This window comes from Passer montanus, unplaced genomic scaffold, assembly GCF_014805655.1.
Source record: "Passer montanus isolate IOZ18808 unplaced genomic scaffold, ASM1480565v1 scaffold63, whole genome shotgun sequence".
Lineage (NCBI taxonomy): Eukaryota > Metazoa > Chordata > Aves > Passeriformes > Passeridae > Passer > Passer montanus.
Window position 1 is genome coordinate 3,004,462 of NW_024371371.1, and position 18,490 is coordinate 3,022,951.

The 18,490-nt window shown below is 43.8% G+C and overlaps 1 protein-coding gene across 1 annotated transcript; it reads left to right on the top strand.

The window, feature by feature from the left end:
- Nucleotides 1–15,038: 15,038 nt before the first annotated feature.
- OTOS (otospiralin) lies at nt 15,039–18,442 on the top strand. Its single transcript, XM_039728012.1, has 4 exons — nt 15,039–15,160; nt 15,485–15,563; nt 15,920–15,946; nt 17,998–18,442. Exons 2-4 carry the CDS (start codon nt 15,512–15,514, stop codon nt 18,180–18,182), a joined length of 264 nt encoding a protein of 87 aa, XP_039583946.1. The 5' UTR covers nt 15,039–15,160; nt 15,485–15,511; the 3' UTR covers nt 18,183–18,442.
- The last annotated feature ends 48 nt before the right edge of the window (nt 18,443–18,490 follow it).

Below are 18,490 nucleotides of genomic sequence, written 5' to 3' on the forward strand. Positions count from 1 at the left end.
TTTCCCTGTTTCAGGCAGCTCACAGCAATGAGCCTGAGTTAATTTTGGCTCCATGCTCACACACTCTGGGCTCTGGCCCCAGTCCAGCAGAGCACCTTGAGCTGTGTTAATGCCCTCCAGTTTCAGCAAGTCCCTCTGCCTTTCTTCAAAGATAAGCACGTGCTGAGGGTTGTGCTGGAGCAAGGTCAGAGGCAGCCCACGGACACTGAGCCCCCTGTATCTCTACAGCATCTCAAAGGCTTCAGAAGAAAGGCACTGCTGTGCCAATGAAGCCAAAGTTTACATATGGAGCTCTCTGTAAACTTTAACATGTAACCCTGCAGAATGTGATGTACCCGCACTTGCCTTTTTTTTTTAAGCAATATATAAAATATTATCTGCCTCAGAGTTGATACAAAAGTAACAGCCGTGTCTCTTCCAGTTTAAGAAAAAAACCCATGCAAACGAGCTCACACACAGAGTGAAAAATACTTAATGTTGAAGGATTTATAATCTGTTGCTGGGTCCTCCTGTGTCACGCAGATGAAAATGGGCATCTAATCATCACCATGATGCTAAAAGCATTAAAAAGCATGTGAGAGCAAGAAAAAGGAAGTGAGGTGGGCCTCACTCAAGGCAAAAGGCCGTGATGTAAGGGTGGGTTCACATTTCTGAGCTGCTGGCAGAGGGACAGGGGAGGGAGCAGTTTTGACTGTGACTGAGGGCTGGGCAGGGAGGTGTGTGGTGGGATAGTTAATCATGTCTGCAGGGTTTTGGCAAGGTCAGGAGTGGATTACATGTGTCAGGCTCTGGCTTCCTTTGCAGTTTGAGAGGGATTAGGAATTGTGCTGGCTCAGGCAGGGAGAAGGTGATGAGACTTTGCTATCTCCTATACATGAATTTTCGATAATGAGGGGAGGAAGGACACTGGGGACTGAAGAAGAAAATGAAAAGTCTCTGCCCTCAGGCTAAGCAAAAGGAAAGCTGCATAATGAGAAGGGACATTTTACACAAAGGGTGAGGGGTATTCTGGCACCTTGTTCAGCAGGAATCAGAAAGTAACATAGCAGGTTGGTTTTGCTAAAAAAGAGAAGTTTGTGGTGTAGGCTAATTTTTTCCACACCTGCTAACAGACAGGATGGAAGTGGTGAAAGGAGCAGAGACACCAGCAGGGATGTACAAACACTGGGAAGCACACAGTTTAGAGAGAAGCCCAGGCCCTGGGCTAGCAATCAGGAAACAAGCCTCACCAATGCATATGTGACTCTTGCATTATCTGGGTGCCCCAACAGAAGGAAATGATGAATCTGACTCCATGTTCTTGGAATGCTAATTTATTATTTTATGATCTATATTATATTATAGAATGTTATATTAAACTATGATAAACTATACTGAAGAATACAGAAATTATACAGACAGAAGGCTAAAAGATACTACTGAAAAACTCGTGACTCTTTCCAGAGCCTCGACTCAGATTGACAGTGATTGGTCATTAAGTTAAAATATGAAATTCACATGAAACCAATGAAAGAATCACCTACCACATTCCAAAGCAGTGCATATGTGACTCTTGTATTATCTGGGTGCCCCGACAGAAGGAAATGATGAATCTGACTCCATGTTCTTGGAATGCTAATTTATTATTTTATGATCTATATTATATTATAGAATGTTATATTAAACTATGATAAACTATACTGAAGAATACAGAAATTATACAGACAGAAGGCTAAAAGATACTACTGAAAAACTCGTGACTCTTTCCAGAGCCTCGACTCAGATTGACAGTGATTGGTCATTAAGTTAAAATATTAAATTCACATTAAACCAATGAAACAATCACCTACCACATTCCAAAGCAGCAAAACACAGGAGAAGCAAATGAGATAATATTGTTTTCCTTTTTCCCTGAGGCCTCTCAGCTTCTCAGGAGAGAAATCCTGGCAAAGGGATTTTTCTAGAAAACATGACAGTGACAGGTAACAGATGTCTCTATTTATTAAGTATGGTTGGAGATGGGTTGCCAATATTCCTTGTTTGTTTTCCATACAGACCCTCATTCTGCTGGATCTTGAGTGTGGACAGCCTCCAAAAGCAGTAACCACCACTTGTTAGCAGTGCCCATTTCGGGGTGCTGCTGAGGGGAGCACAGGAGTCTCAGTGCTTGCCTGCTCCCCTGTGAGAGGCCAAGGCTGGGCACAGGGGGCTGTGCATGGGGACCTCAGCCCAGGCCAGCCCCTGGGGAGCTGCTGGCAGGGCACAGGGCCATGTGGGGGCAGGTGACACCAGCCCTGCGGGTCACTGCCTTTCCACACACTCTGTCCTAAGCTGTGAAATGTCCCTGCTGTCAGTGCCCCAAGCGCTGGAGTGCTGCAGCAGCCCACCTCCCCCTTGGGCTGCACCACCATCTAGAGATGCTTGTTAGGCTTGGCCTTGACAAACAGCACTTGGGCTCAGCTCTTCTGAGCTTATCTGTCCACACTGTCCACTCCCAGGAACTTGTGTTTTCTAACGAGCTCCTGGAACAGCCTTGAAAACTTACTTTTCTTGCTGAATAGCAACCCAAGTAGAGCAGTATTTTTGTTCTCAAACTTTCAAAGAAACACACTGGCCTAAATTGCAGCCAGGACGGAAAAGTGCTGTGGCTAAAGCCCACTGTCTCATGGCCATATAAACAGTGGTGTAAAAAGTGAGAGCCTTTGGGCTCCCCTGGACCGCAGCAGGGTGAGACAGCACCTCTTTCTGAATGGGACATGTCAGCAAAAAGAGCTCTCAACGTTGCTGTTCCTGCAGGACCATCACCAAACCACAGCTACAGAGCCTGTGCTGACACCCCCACTCCTGGGGGCTCAGCCCTGAGGAGATGCAAAGATATCCCACGTGAGGCCTTCACAGAATTCCAGGGAATTTCCACAGGTATTTACCTTGTACATGGTCTGTGTGAGGGTCAGTGTGCTGGAGCCAGTGTACAGGGAAAGTTGCTCTGCTGGATTCTTGAGTGCTTTACAGTCATAAGTAAGTTAGGCCTATAAGTGAGTTATTGATCTGCTATTGTGAATCCTATAAGAACCTTTTGTTAAATTGTTTAAACATCATGCCCTTTAAATCTTTGAGCAAGCTCTTCACTGCTGTTACCAGAGCTGCCTGTGTCCAAGCCATGCATGAGCCTGGCCCTATTAACACTCCCATTACAGCACCTGCAAACTATGAAATGTGAAAGCCACTAATTAAAGCAGCCCATGCCATACTCAAACCCTACCTGGCTTCAAAATGAGATGAAATTAAAAGAGACATGGCCTTTAATGCAGAATTGGCTGGGAGTGTTGCTGCCATTTTAGAACACAGAGAAATCCCCACCTGGGCAACACTAATGAGTGAAGTCATAAATTACAGTCAAGAGATAGGATGGAGTGATTTATCCAGTAATACTAAAATAAAAGTCATAATTTCAGACAAATTGACTATTCCATAGTGCAATTATGGCTCCTGTTCCTTCCTGGGAAGTAATGGAATTTGAGAAAGCAATTGTCAACATTTGGGCCTTTATTGAGCATACTGAGGGTCAAATTTCAGATGTACTCAAGGCCTCAAAAGGACAAGCTCAGGGTTTGGCTTGTGTAATTCTTTAAGACAGACTGGTTCTCAATTTTTACTGGTCTCATAAGTGGGCATGTGTAGAGTCATTAACTCCAGTTGTTGTTCTTATATAGATGAGACAGGAAGAATTTTAAAAGATTTGGCTGAAATTTGGAAACAAACTCAAATTTTGGGTCAGGTAACTCTTAAAGAAGACTCATTGGGCTTTGAAAATAATAACCATAAGCTTACTTCACCATTAGCCAAAATAGACTTGGATAATGCAACTGTTCATACTGGTTGTATTTGTAATTAGTGTCTGCACAATTGCCTGGGGCATGTTTTGATGCTGTAGTTTCTGGCCATCTTTATGGGTTACTGCTAGTGATAGTGATAGAGGCCTCACAAGGACAAGCTCAGGGTTTGGCTTGTGTGATTCTTTAAGACAGACTTCTTGATTTTTACTGGTCTCCTAAGTGGGCATGTGTAGAGTCATTAACTCCAGTTGTTGCTCTTATATAGATGAGACAGGAAGAATTTTAAAAGATTTGGCTGAAATTTGGAAACAAACTCAAATTTTGGATCAGGTAACTCTTAAAGATGACTCATTGGGCTTTGAAAATAATAACCATAAGCTTACTTCACCATTAGCCAAAATAGACTTGGATAATGCAACTGTTCATACTGGTTGTATTTGTAATTAGTGTCTGCACAATTGCTTGGGGCATGTTTTGGTGCTGTAGTTTCTGGCCATCTTTAGAGGTTACTGCTTAAACATAAGTGATAGAGACTAGGCAAGACAATTTTATTGTCAAGTCTCTAAAGAGGAGAAATAATGCCTAAAGATTTTTAGCTTTAGAAGTATTTGTAGCTTTGTAGATTTTTAATATATAGCTGCTTAGTTTCTGGGACCACTCTAGAACCATAGTTACGCTTTCGCACATTTTATGCCACGTTCTTTAAATTCTGTTTGGTCTTATTTTCAAGGAAAAGAATTTCTAACAAGAATTTCCTCTTTTGTTCCAGCATCTGGGCCAGAATAATAAGATACTTCAAAGACATAACAAGATATAGGGCTAAAAACCCTCTGAGGGTCTCCAAGGGGGCAGATGCAAGGATGGGTTACAGACCAACCATTCTCCTATTGGACTTACTTGTTAGAGATGTTAATTAGTTAAACTTATAAAAATTGTGCAAACTTGATGCTGTGCATGCACATATAATGCGTGTACCTGAAAGCTTTCCCTAAAAGACTGCCCTTTGTGTTATCAATTTTTATATTGTTTGGAAAGTTTTCCTTCTGCCTTTAGGAAACAACTAAAATAGAGATAAAACCAGAGGATGCCTTAAACCAGCAGTGGTATTGATTGGGAGAATGGTTACATGAGAAATTAGATCACACTGGTAAGGAAGCTTTTTATTTTGTTGCACAGAGCAAAGGGGGGACCCTAAACAGGAAAACTTGTGAAATTATTCTTACAGAATGTCCTCAGTGTAGATTAAAATTGCAATTAGATCACCCTGCTAAAGCACCACCCCCACACATCAGTAAAGGAAAAACTTCTTGGGCCACATGGCAAATGGATTATGCTGGGCCACTGAAACCCTCTGAGGAACACTGACACATCCTTACAGGTGAAGAAGGAATCTCTGGCCTACTCATGGCAATTAAATGCCAAAAGACCAATGGTCAAAAACTCAGCATGGGGACTGTCAAATTGGTTATGGAGCCTTCCTACTCCCAATAGCATCCTGAACAATAGTGGCTCACATTTCTCATGTGAGGAGGTACAAGAATGGGCCAAACAGGGAGGAATTCAGTGGATATTCCACACCCTGTATTTACCCCAGTCAAATGGAATCACAGAAAGGGATAATGGCCTATTGTAAAAGAGCCTTAAGCCACACCTGACCACTCCTCAAGGTTCATCCCTTTGCCCATTGAGAGGATGCAAAGATATCCAGCTAGAGGGGAATTTTCACAGGTATTTACCTTGTACATGGTCTGTGTGAGGGTCAGTGTGCTGGAGCCACTGTACAGGGAAAGTTGCTCTGCTGGATTCTTGAGTGCTTTACAGTCATAAGTAAGTTAGGCCTATAAGTGAGTTCTTGTTCTGCTGTTGTGAATCCTATAAGAATCCTTTGTTAAATTGTTTAAATTAAACTCTCAATTAAGTGCTCTTAAGTCTAAATGCTATTAAAATTTTTAGGCCTAAATGGTTGGTGCAGTCCAGGGCTAAGTTTGGCAAGGGGGTTCACTCTGAACATTGTGACTCAACAGGAGGGTCTTCTTTATTCTTTCCTATCCCCATCCTCCAAGTAGATAATTTTTTGTTGATTTTAGTTTCAAATAGATTGATTTCAGGTTTAGTCCAATTTTCCTCTGTGTGCTTTAACCATCAGTGGGGTGAATCTTGCCAAAAAGTTTGTCACATTTTCACCTTAATATTGAGCCAGCTTTTGCTGGTACCCTTGCCAGCAATTCTTTGAGCAACCTAAAACACTCATTTGTGACAAATTGTTGTAGTCAGCAGGATAGGAAGTGAAATCACTGATTACTTACAAAAGCATGGAAGAAGTCCAAGTCCTGAGTTCTCAGATGAATGGGCTCAGAATAATTGGCATGATTGGGAAGTTGTGGAGGAATGTCTAGAAGCAGCTAGGGGCCATAAAAAGGCTGGAAAAAACAAAGGAATTATTTGTCTAGTTTGTCACATTTTCACCTTAATATTAAGCCAGCTTTTGCTGGTACCTTTGCCAGCAATTCTTTGAGCAACCTAAAACACTCTTTCATGGCAGCTGTTCTTTGCATGTGCTTGTGCAGGAGTCACACCTTTCCCAAAGGAAAAGAGGAGCAGAGCACTCTGGCACCAGCTGCCTTGCACAAAAACACAGTGCTCATGGGAAGGGAGGTTTGGGATGCACCACCATGCTCATGTTGCCCAGACCAAGAAAATCAAAGCACTGGTAAGAATGAAGCATTAGAGGAAAAACTCCTGCCCTTCTCTCCCAAGAACAGCTGGCAGTGCCAGTGCCCAGCTTCTGTCAGCTGTCCCAAGTGCTGCCCAGCTGGGTGAGACAAGGCACCACATGCCTGGTGGATGCAGCACTGTGTACCCTTTCCCTTCTAATATAATTCACAGACATTTGCCTTAGGAAGGTGACAGGAGGGATCAGAGGCATAGAAGCTTGGGCAACAAAGAGAAATCACCTTGATTCAGTCCCTAGGCAGCCCATTTAGTTATTATTCCTGTCTTAAGCTCCCACCAACACTATAAGCCACAAGTCAAGGTGAGTTCAAAATTCAGCACATTTTAGAGGGTTTAGAAATAGATATGAACATTACTGTACATTAAATGTTTTGACAAACATGTAAGCACCCTCATAATTTTCCAGGGTCACATGGGAAGACATGAACAATACCAGGAGCTGCATATGTTTGCCAAGGAACGCTTTAGAGCTTTGCCAGCAACATTGTCCCCACCATTCATCTCCTAACTTATCTGTAATCTTCTTTACAAAAATGCCAGCAGTTTTCCCTTTAACTGACAAACATGTTGCCTGAGGAGGCCTGAGGGCACTAATGTACCCTAAAGGCCTCCAGCAGCTTCCCCTGTAGCCTCCTCCCACACTACTGCCTATGGTCCCAGGAAACATTTAAGCTCAGCCCAGGGCCACAAATCCTCGACTCTCTTTTGTGGGGGTGTTAGTCTTTGGCTCTGCTGGAGTTATGAGTGGTTCTGTTTTATGGCTCCTGCTTGTATGTTTAAGGCCCTAATCTATAGCAGGCTGGTGTGAGTACTGCTTTCCTGCAAGGGCTGATGGAGCCAACTGGGGGGAGCAGGGGGCTGGGGAATGTGGCAGTGGTTATTTCCCTCCCCCTTAATGCTGTCCTTGATGGATAATGAGATGATTGGCTCTCGCAATTAAGGAATGACTACTGTGTGAATATTAAGAGAAGCTTTAGTGATGTGTGGTTATGTTATTGTAGTTTAGATGTCCTCTGTTCTCCCCATGGCTCCCTTTCCCCCCTGCACTGCTGCCATCAGACAGCCTGGGCTGTCCAGGACAGGCTTGATGCTGTCCTTGATGCTATCCTTGATGGATAATGAGGTGATTGGCTCTCGCAATTAAGGGATGACTACTGTGTGAATGTTAAGAGAAGACTTTTTTTCACCTTTGTGCCTTTGGTCCTCCTTTTTGTCTATCTCCTGCTGCAGCTGAAGTTTTACCCTGACTTTACTGAGATTGCAAGAGTGCTAAACCCAAGCAGGCACTGCCTTTCACCTTTGTGCCTTTGGTCCTGCTTTTTGTCTTATCTCCTGCTGCAGCTGAAGTTTTACCCCGACTTTACTGAGATTGCAAGAGTGCTAAACCTGAGCAGGCACTGCCGCCGTGCCCTGCGAGCATCTGGGTGTGTGAGCGGCATCCCGGGGCAGCACCTCGGTGTGTGAGCGGCATCCCGGGGCAGCACCTCGGTGTGTGAGCGGCATCCCGGGGCAGCACCTCGGTGTGTGAGCGGCATCCCGGGGCAGCATCCCGGTGTGCGAGCGGCATCCCGGGGCAGCATCTCGGTGTGTGAGGGCATCCCGGGGCAGCATCCCGGTGTGTGAGGGCATCCCGGGGCAGCAGAGGGAGCCGGAGCCCCGCGCTGCAGCCCCGGCCGGGATCCTCCCCGGAGCCTCCGGCTGTCCCCGCTTCCTGCGGGCTGTGTGGCCCCACGTCAGTGAAGCGAGGTCTGTGCCAGGAGCCTGTGCCAGGGTAAGGCTGCCCTGCCCAGGCACACGGCTGATCTTCACTAAGGGTGGCAAAAATGGCATTAAACTGAATGGTGAGGCAGGTGACAGTCTGAACTGCCAGGCAAGGTCAGGTGCAAACCGACTGCAAAATCGTGTGTCAAACATGGGCAGTGATCATCAAATTACAAACTACACAGCAATAAATGCAGGCAAGAACGGCTTTCCCTCTGTTTAACTGTATGCATCAAGGAATTTGAGTGTCAACAATGCTGTTTTAAAGATTAATTTATTTGGTCCTAATAAAACACGTTCAGTGTTGTTCAATTGCACTGGAGTTTAGCACATCAGTCTAAACTAGAACCTCAAACATAATCTGATATTACAGGTTCAGTCTTGTCCTTGTTGCACTGGAGTTTAGTACATCAGTCTAAACTAGAACCTCAAACATAATCTCTGCAAAATTGCTTGGTAAGGCCACTAATTTATAAGGCTAATCTCTGCCTTCAGTATATAAGGCAATAATCTGAGTAACCACAATTTACAAGCTCCTAGAGATGTGCAGGGCTTGCTCTCCAGCTGCAGTGTTAGAACTGATCACTGTTACCCAGAAAACCTAGGGCAGAAGGTTGGTGCTGTTTTATTTTGGGATGGTTACTGATGGTCTTCACCCTGTCAGTCTTTAAAACAGCAAAACTTTGTAAGGTGGATAAACAGAATTATTCTTTCCAGACCCACATGTGATGTTCCTTGGGTTTGCTAACCTGCTCTGCTTGTAGCAAAGTCTGTGTGGCTTTTGGTCTGGCAATAGCTGCAACGATACAGCCACTAACAGGTCTCATTGATTGCTGGTATCAAATATACTGGCAACTTGCTCATGTTTGTGATGGATTTTTTGTAATCAAACTCATCTCTTCATCAATCTGGTTAATCAATTTTATGGTCCCTAGGGCAGAGCTGCTTGTGGACAGGTATAACTGGTGATATTGAAGTAGCCTTGACATATGAATCAAAGGGAAGAAAAGACCCTGGGTATGAAGAAGCTTCTATTTATCCTACTGGAATCTTAACTTTGTAATGAAATATTTAATGCACTTTTATTTAAAGAAACATCTTTCTGAAATGAAAACAATAAACATCTGCTGTTGGCTTAATAGCTTAAGTGTAGCTGGAACATTCAATCAATCTGAAAAAATTGTAAGTATATTTCAGAATGGTGGAGGTTATTGCTAAGATACATCTAACCTTAATGGCAATGGGAAAAATATATCCTCTCTTGAGAGTTCTTGAATAAACCTGTCAGTTTGTGACCAGTTTATCACATTCTCTCCTGAGTTCAGTCATCTGTAGCTGTGCTGAATAGCTGAGTAAGGCTAAAGCACACAACTGACCAATTTATCCAAAAAGGTGCCGTGGATGAGCTTAGGCCAGATATGGGTGCAGGCAGGGTGTCCTGGATGCCCTGCTGCTAGAATGCAGTTGCTGCTGCTGCCTCTCATTCTCCCTGCAGCAGATTGCTTGGAAGGCAGTGCTCCTCACTGCCATGTAGCTTCTGTGGTGCTGACAGGCACTGCCAGCTGTGTCTCCTGAGCAAACAACATGCAAGAAACCAAGTGGCCTTGTTGGCTCGAATACTCCATTTTGCCTATAGCAAAAATAGTTTGAAGTGTTACCAAATCCTAACCCACTCTGGTGGCAGGCTGGGTGTGATGTTCCTGTCATTCACGTGAACATTTGCAGATGGATGGTAGAAAAAGACTGTTGGTGTCAGTGGTGATAGGAGGGGAGAAGTCAGCCTGCAGCTGTTTGCTGGCTCAGGAACATCTGCTTGACTGGTGAGCAGGAGCACCAGACTGCTGTGCTGTCCAGCAATGCAGCATGCACCCTGGAGAAAGCCAAATCTGGTGCTTTGAGCTGGCAGTGCTGCCCTGGGAGGGCAAAGGAGCAATGGGGGAGAGCTGAGGATGCTCCTGGGGAGTGGCACTGGCACACCTGGCAGGATCAGCTCCTTGGGAGCCAAGCTGCACTGGTCCTGATGCAGCAGGATTGCTCCCCTCCTTTGTTTTCAGTACCTGCTGCTGCATGCAGCACTGCCTGCTGCCTGGGCACCCCTGGCAGCTCATTTTGTGTACAAATATAACCTTTCTTCAGATAGAGGTTAAAATGGTAAGTTAAATAAATGTCTGATGCACTTACTTGTTGGCTCTTAAGTGTGATTGATTTAAGTGTAGAGCTACTCCTTAACTTGGGTTTGTAACTCTGACCTTCCCAATTAGCTCTAGTACCTCTGCAAGTGGTTCATTTTCACTGGGCTATCTCTAATTGCACTGCAGTTATTCTGTTAATGGTTTTGTAACTGTCCAAATCCATCTGCTGTGTCTCCCTTCAGTTGTTTCCAGGGGCTATGAGTATCAGGATGATCAAACCACTTGCTGGTAGGAAAGCAGTCTGTTCACAAGAACTGGAAATCTGTCATATTTCAGTAACTGACTGTGAGATCAAGCACAGGCTGAGCCTGGGAGCTCACCTGGCCCAGCAGCAGAGGGTATCAGAGGAGTGAGACACAGAGCAAAAGTGCAGAGCAGCTCTGCTCCCAGGCCAGGCTCAGGCACTGCAGCCATGACACTGTGTGGTTGATAATACATTGTCACAAGACATTCCACAACTTAACTGTATCAAACCCCACTACTTTTGTTTTGAATAAGCTGTTGCCAGACTAATTTGGTATCTCTTGGTAGAAACCAAGGTCTTGTTATCCTTTTGCTGGCCTGAAGGGTCTCAGTCTGCTTTAGCTGGTCCTTGTCTGCTAATTCCCCTCACGCTGTTCTTTGTATCCTGTCTTGTTCAATCATGACCTTGAGTTATGTGAGACCAAAAATGCAGGCAATATTCAAAATGGCACAATGACAAAGTGATGTCTTATGGGTTTTGTTTCCTGTCTTCTTATTTGTCTTTTTGTCTATGACTGAGCATTAAAGAACATTATATCACACCTCTCTTTGGTAGCTCCAAATCCAGTTTGAGTGGGAACGGTCAGAAACCACATGCCTTGAAAGTGGGAGAAATTTACACAGGTACCTCATTTTACATTTACTGGTCACTTTGTTACTTGGCTTCTTGGTATTGTAAGGTCCTTACACCTGTCTGAGCAAAGCATATTCTTGTCACAGGAATCTCCTCTTGACCTGTATTATTTGGACAAGTTGCTGGAGGAAATAATCAAACATTTGTTGTTTGTTGTTTTAGGGGTGGTCAATATATCACTGTCATTAGTTGTTTCTGATGTTCAGAAATGCTGTAGCCCTTTGGAGAACATTTTGTCTGCTCAGCTCAAGGGCAGAGCATTTCAGATGCATCTATTAGTCCTATTTAGTTTTTAAATAAGTTCCTATGGAGCTCTGCATGCACTTGCTTTTGTCTATTGATTAAATAAGAAAGATTCTGGCTTTTTAAACAGGGTTTTTTCAGTGCCTGGAGCATTATAGATTTTTGTGTGTGATAGCAGTCTAACATAGCTATTGAAAAAACAAAGACATCCATAAACTTGCTTTTATGTATTGCTTTATCTTTGTTTCAAGTAAATCGACAAGGAGAGCTGAATTGCTCCACAGGGGCTGGCTCTGGGTGGAACAGCCCTGTGAGTAAGAAGCCCATCTGAAGGCAGGCTGGCAGCTCCAGGACTGCTCCCCACTGAGTCACACAAACACCTGTGCTGCCCAAATTGCATTCCCCTATTCCCAAGGGAATGTCCTCTGTGCTCCGATTGATTTCTGTCTCTGACACGGCTCTGTGTGGGATTTTTTGGCTTTGAGAGCCATCTACAGAAAGTACATATTGATTGGATCCTCCTGGGATGGGGGGTAGGAAAAAACAACAGCCCTTTCTATCGGGTAGCAAAGCTTTTCTGAGTAAATGGCCTTAGCTAAAAATGTTTATGCAAACTTTAGAGTACAGAACCTGAAGAACTTCTTGTCAGCAGGAATAACAGCTTTTTGAGCTAATGGGCTGTTTTGAAAAAGGAGAACAGTAAATTTCTTTCCAAAATAAGTAGAAATTAAGACACTGATCTCATTAAGCAGCTGCCCTGTTAAGTGCTGTAGTGTCTGCTGAAATGTGGCTGCTGCTGAGCAAGGTTTGCATTTGTGGGCACCATGGCATCTCCAATTACTGCTCAGCAGTGAAGAAGCCTGCAGGGCAGCAACTATTAGCAGAGGGCTCTGCTAACTGATCCATGCCAGCACTTGTGCTGGATACTCAGTGCTGTTACTTTAATTGCCCTCTGTGTTGAGTTTGAAAAAAGGAAAATGCTCCTAGAGAAAGAAAAGGAAAAAAAGAAAGGGGGGAGGGATGAAATGAATGTGTTTGCAGGCTGTTACAAACCCTGCAAGTCGGAGCACCGTGTGTTCTGGGAGCAGCCAGAGAGCACACTGTGCACTGTTTGGCACACTGAACCCAGCAGACACAATCCTTCCAGCAGCTGATGAGAACTCATCAGTTTTTCTCTAATCCAATGCTGTGTTTAAAACAGATCCAGTTGGGACAAGCAGTCATGTACAGCAACAGAAGTGTTGATAGAAGAGGCTGTAGCCCCTGATGAAAGTTGTTTTCAATGCTAAGTCTTACCCTCTTTTTATAATTTCCTAGGTCTGCTTTAGCATGGAAACCTTGAGAATTTATTCACATCTCCAATACTTGCACTAGCAAGGGGGAAATTTTGATTTGAATTAAGTTGCAAGTGTGTAATTGTTAGAAGACTGTCACACAATGTCAGATCAGCAATCCTCCTGGCTCTGGAAGTAACCCCAAGCTTCAAAATACAGAATATGAAGGTGTAGAGGAGGTAGGTGTGAAGGTGTGTGTCAGCCCAATAGCTATGGGAATCTTCCCAAGATCATCAAGTGTTGTAGCAGATCATGTTGTGATCAGATAGACCCTGAATCTTATAATATCTGGGAGTTTGTCATCCTCCAACAATGCTGTTAATATCTCAAGAGGAGAGCAGCAGGATGTGGCTCCATTATTCTCCTTTGTCATCATCCAAAACATGTTATCTCACCTCTCACTTGGAACTACACCTGGTTTATCACCAGCCAAAACAAAGAGCTACGGATGGATGTGCACAAAAGCAGCTTTATGGCAATTATTCCATTACAGCTGATGACTGTTTTGTGTATCAGCACATCTCAGCGCTTCTGGGTTTTATTGGTACAGGATATGCAGAGTAGGCAGTGAAAGGGAAATCTTGGCTCTACAGGCAGTGCTGCTGGGTGCACCCAGGTACGTGCATGCAGCACAGGTCTCCAAGGAAATGCCTTTTCTCACCACAGCTTCTGCAGCCCAGGTGAGTCTGTGAGGTGCTGCAAGAACATGGCTTATGTAGGGAGCTCTCCTACAGGCCTAGGAAATACATATTAAGCAGGAGGATTAAAGCCATTCAAAGATGGAATTGGTTCAGCTTTCATAATATTTTTCTTTTCACCCTCCACAAGACTTGGCACAGCCTGATGTGCTACAAAGCACCCTTTTTTCTCCTTACTCAGAACATCTTGAATTAATTCTTGGCAAAGCTGTCTAACTCTGTGTGTAGATAGGAACAAACTCCAGCCAAGCTGGGTCCTCCTGCAAGGCCACTCACCTGGTTCTCTGCTCCAGGACTTTGTGAGTGCACAGATTTCCCTGTGTCCTGTGGCAGATGGGTGGATGTGGTACAGCAAAGGCACCGATGTCAGGAGCCACACATGCAGCTGGGAAAGGCTGGTGTTTAAAATGACACAGAGAAATGCTTTTGTAGACCATAAAGGCAAGTGAAAATGCCCAGCAAGAGAGTGCGGCTCAGACCAGCATGTGCACAGTCAGACTTCACAGCATGAAGGTGCACAGTGAGCTCTGCACTGCCATCTCAGTAGCTCCTCTCAAGAGAGGCAATATCTGGAAATAGCCGGAGGTTTGGGAAGGTGACCTGAACTGCCACATCTTCGAGGAGCATGGAGATAACCTAGCTGCCTGTGAGTCACAGAACACTTTCTGCTGCACCTTAGTCCCTGACCACCCCTCCTGCCATCAGGGGTTGTGTGCTAGATGAATATCAATCAAGATGTACGTGACAATTGAATATTCTCCAAACCGTGTCTCCCCTTCAGGCTTCTCAAAGTGCTGGATCCATGCAGCAACCTGCACAGGCTGGAGCCCGAAGCACCTGCTTGGAGTGGGAGAGGAATCCTTCCAGGAAATGGGTGTAATGTGAAAATGCATTCCAATGCACCCTATCGACCCTCTGAAGGCACCAGCACCATCAGCATGGCTGTGGTGCTCGGGGCCCTCCTTCTTTACTTACTGTAACCCAATTGATTTTAGTGGACACTCGCTGCCTGGTACATTTTAAAGTCTAGATTTTAAGGATCATAAGTAAGAACATAAAGCACTGTCAAATATTTCTGGGGTTTATGACTGAGCTGGAGAGGAAACTTAATATCCTTTTAGCAATTTAGCTCAGCTAACATTTTAAAAAATCTATTTGTCTGAAGGGGCAGAAAGAAAATCAGGAGGGCAGAAAATGTAATAATCGCTGAATTTGCTTCTGGATTTTTTCCCTCTATTATCCAAAACCAAGTGTTATTGCCAAAGTTTCTGACTTCCTCTCAGAAACTGTCCACTGTCTCTTCCATGGCCAGTGCTGAAATATAATGCAAATGTGAGCAGTTAACATACCTGAAGAAAACAAAATCAGATTGGTGTAGTAACTCAGTGACGTTTCCCCCCCACCCTACGTTACAAAGCACTGCTATTTTACAGCAACAGAAATCCTTTTGGAGTTTTGTAGCTGACTCAGAGCTGCAAGAAGAAGAGAAAAGAAGAGAAACAGAGAGGTAATTTCCAAAGTGAAATTAAATTAACCACAAAATCAAACATTTCCAAATGATTGGAATTTGATTTCATGTTGGTTCAGAGGCACCTTTTGGATTTATGCCATCTAAAACAAAAATATCAATACACATTTCAGGACTGATGATCTTTTAATGCTCTGTGTTGCACTTCAGAAGCTATAAGAAATATGATTGGATTTTGTCATGCCTAAATTAATAACTAGGATCTATTTTGGAATCTATTCTTCTATTAAAACAAGAAATAATAGAGTTTGCATAATTCTTAATCTCTTGTAATAATCCTCAATTGTACAAATTACTTTTCAGAAACACGAGCAGTTTCTTGCAGACAAGATGACATTTACTGGCTTCTTTTTCTTCTGTATGCTGCTGAACATGCTAACAGGTAAGATTTCTACCAAATTTATTCTTGTTTATTTTTTCAAGTCCCCAGAAATATTTTGTTACAAATACAGTATCTTCTATTTAGTATTGCTGACATTTTAATCCCAGCTGTTCAGGCTGTGAGTTCTGACTAACAGCCAGACTAAGCTGGTTTATAGCAGTGACTGATTGCAAACAGGGAATTCCTTGCTCTGCTGTTCAAGAAACAAAAATCTTCTGGCTACACAGAGGATCCTATGTGGGCATTAGAGAACTTGTGAGCTTCTAGTTCCACCAGTTCTACATGGAATATATTTGGTTAACAGAAAGTCTTTCTGTGCAGGAGCTGGTATTGATGTGTTTCCTCTTTACTTACAGATGCCCGATCCATCCAGGATGGAGATGGTAATTCCTGATGTGTTTTTATTTCCTTTGTATCACTGATAATTAGGAGAGTAATTTGTAACTCCCAGATTTGATGCCCAGCAATGACTTTGGCAGGAATACTTATTAACCTCAGTGGGCTATGGAAAAGTTTTCAATTAGTTCTGGTGAAAAAAGAATAGTGAACTTTAAAAATTCCTTTAAAATTTATTAAAAGGTGGTGACATATTAATGTATAATAACAGAGCTAATATCCAGTATTAAAATGAAAAGGGATTACAGTCAAGTCACTAATTCTGTTGTACAAAATCCTAACTGGAATGCACCAGACTTAGAAATGTATAGGACATCTGAGAATTTTGTCTGTCCTGAACCATAATGCCGTATGTGCATCTGCTTTTTGGCAAGAGATATACCAGTTTTCATGACAAAAAGCTCAACATTTCAAATTGCCACAAATCCAATTAGAGAAATGTTGGAATAAATCCCTTAGCACAGCCACCCTGTGGTTCATGTCACTTTGTGTGATTAGTCCATTGGATTAGTGTTTGCCTTTGATTAAAAAAGCCCTCAACACCCTAATGATGTTGACACTGGCTTACTGATGATTCTATCATTTAACCTCTTTTTGGCTTTTCAGACAGAATTCTGTCTAAAAACAAAGTTGCAGAGCAGTATCTGCAATAACCAAGTACTGCCATTGCTGTACATCTCAGTTAACCAGAGGACAGCCAGCAGCATCTCCAGTGCACAAATATGCAGACAACAGATATGAACAGAACAAATGCACAATAATGATTACTTATCATTCAAACATTTTTTGCCCTATGCTCCATTCTATTTCTTTAGAAAGAAATCTTTTTAATATATAATCTCTAAAATATTTTTAATATATCATCTGTGTTTGTGTACAGCAAATATTTTTGTGGCAACTTTTGCAACAGCCAGGAGAGCCTGCATCAATCTAGAATTAGAACCCTGTTCAGGCAGTGTCCTGTTGCTCTCATTACCAGCAATTATTGTTCTCTTTCACACTGGGCCAAGCAGCAGCCTGCAAAGTGAATCTGAGGTCAGCTGGTATAAACAGTGAGTTCTTCTCTGCAGACAGCATTTGTTGGTTCATTTGGTTTGTTATGTGCCATCTGTGCCTACACGCTGCAAACTTTACTCCGTAAAATTAAAGTCTGACAACAGGATTGTTGAAGGCTCTTAATTCCTGCTAAAGACTCTGGCCCCAAGCTGAGTGAAAAGACTTTCATTCATCTAAATGGGCTTCAAATCAAAATAAAATACTGTGTTTAGCTTCTCTGCACAGAAAGACATTTGTGACTGTGCTCTCAGCTGCTGTTTACATTTTATATCTGCTCCTCTGCTTGCCCATATTTGGGCCCAAGGGTGGTCAGTTCTTGCATTTTCAGAACCGATTTTGTTTTGCTGCTGGATTGTTAATCTTGTGTCAATGACTCTGTCACATTCTGGTGCTGCTAGAGCAGCAGCTGTCCCCCAAAGGCTTTCCTCTCCATCCCCAGCGCTCGTTTCCCTCTCCCTGAGGAGAGGCACAGCTCTGCAGCTCCAGGCAGCATCAGGGCAGTATGGCCCCAGTCCCTGGGAGTTCTGGGGGCAGTGTGCCCAGCTGCAGGGCCATGCCACAGTGCCTTATTCCTTGTATCTTTTTATGGGGCAAAGCAAATTATGTGGAATGAGGAAAAATGGCTTTCGATTGCAATCGCTCCTTGCTTTGAAATAGCCTGCAGCCTTCTAGAAATGAAACCAGCCTGATGAATCCTTGAACTGGCGTAAATGTGGACGTGTCCCTTCTTTCCTGCTCCCCATCTTGTCCCGCTCTGTCACTCCTGGTGCATCTGGAGCAGGGAATACCGGCTCCATTTTCTGCTGAGTGGGTCAGGAGAGGGGTCAATGGCTCTCCTTGCCTCTCTCCTGCCAGAGGAGCACACCAGCCTCCAAAAGGAACTCACAACCCCAAACCATGGTGGCTCCAAGCCCACCCTCTCAACAAAAGCGCTTCGTATTATGGTAATCTGCAATATTTTATTTTGGTTGGGTTTTTTTAGATCTCTACCAGGATGCTGCAGCCTTGCCCTACTGGCCCTTCTCATCCAATGATTTCTGGTCCTATGTGGAATATTTCCGGACCTTGGGAGCCTACAGCAGGATCAATGACATGGCCAGAGCCTTCTTTGCCCAGTTCCCTTTTGGGAGCCACCTTGGCTACCACGTGCGTGACCACGAGCACTGAGAGCCTTGCTCAGCTGTGCCAGAGCTGCTGCCCAGGTGTTTGGGGGAGCACCTGCCTGCCACTGAACACACCTGGGCCCTCACCTGCTCTGTGACACCACGGTCATGTGCAGCGTTTTATGGCTTCAGTGAGTCTCTTTTTTAGCATTTCTTGTAAAGGTTTTTGAGTGACCTGACTGCCAGCAAACCCACCTGCACTGTGCCTCAGCCACTAAGTGACACTGCAGCCACATGCAGCATTTCAGGCTTTAAATTAATCCCTTTTTTACAATTTATGCTTCTATGTGACACAATAAACTTGTTAATTGC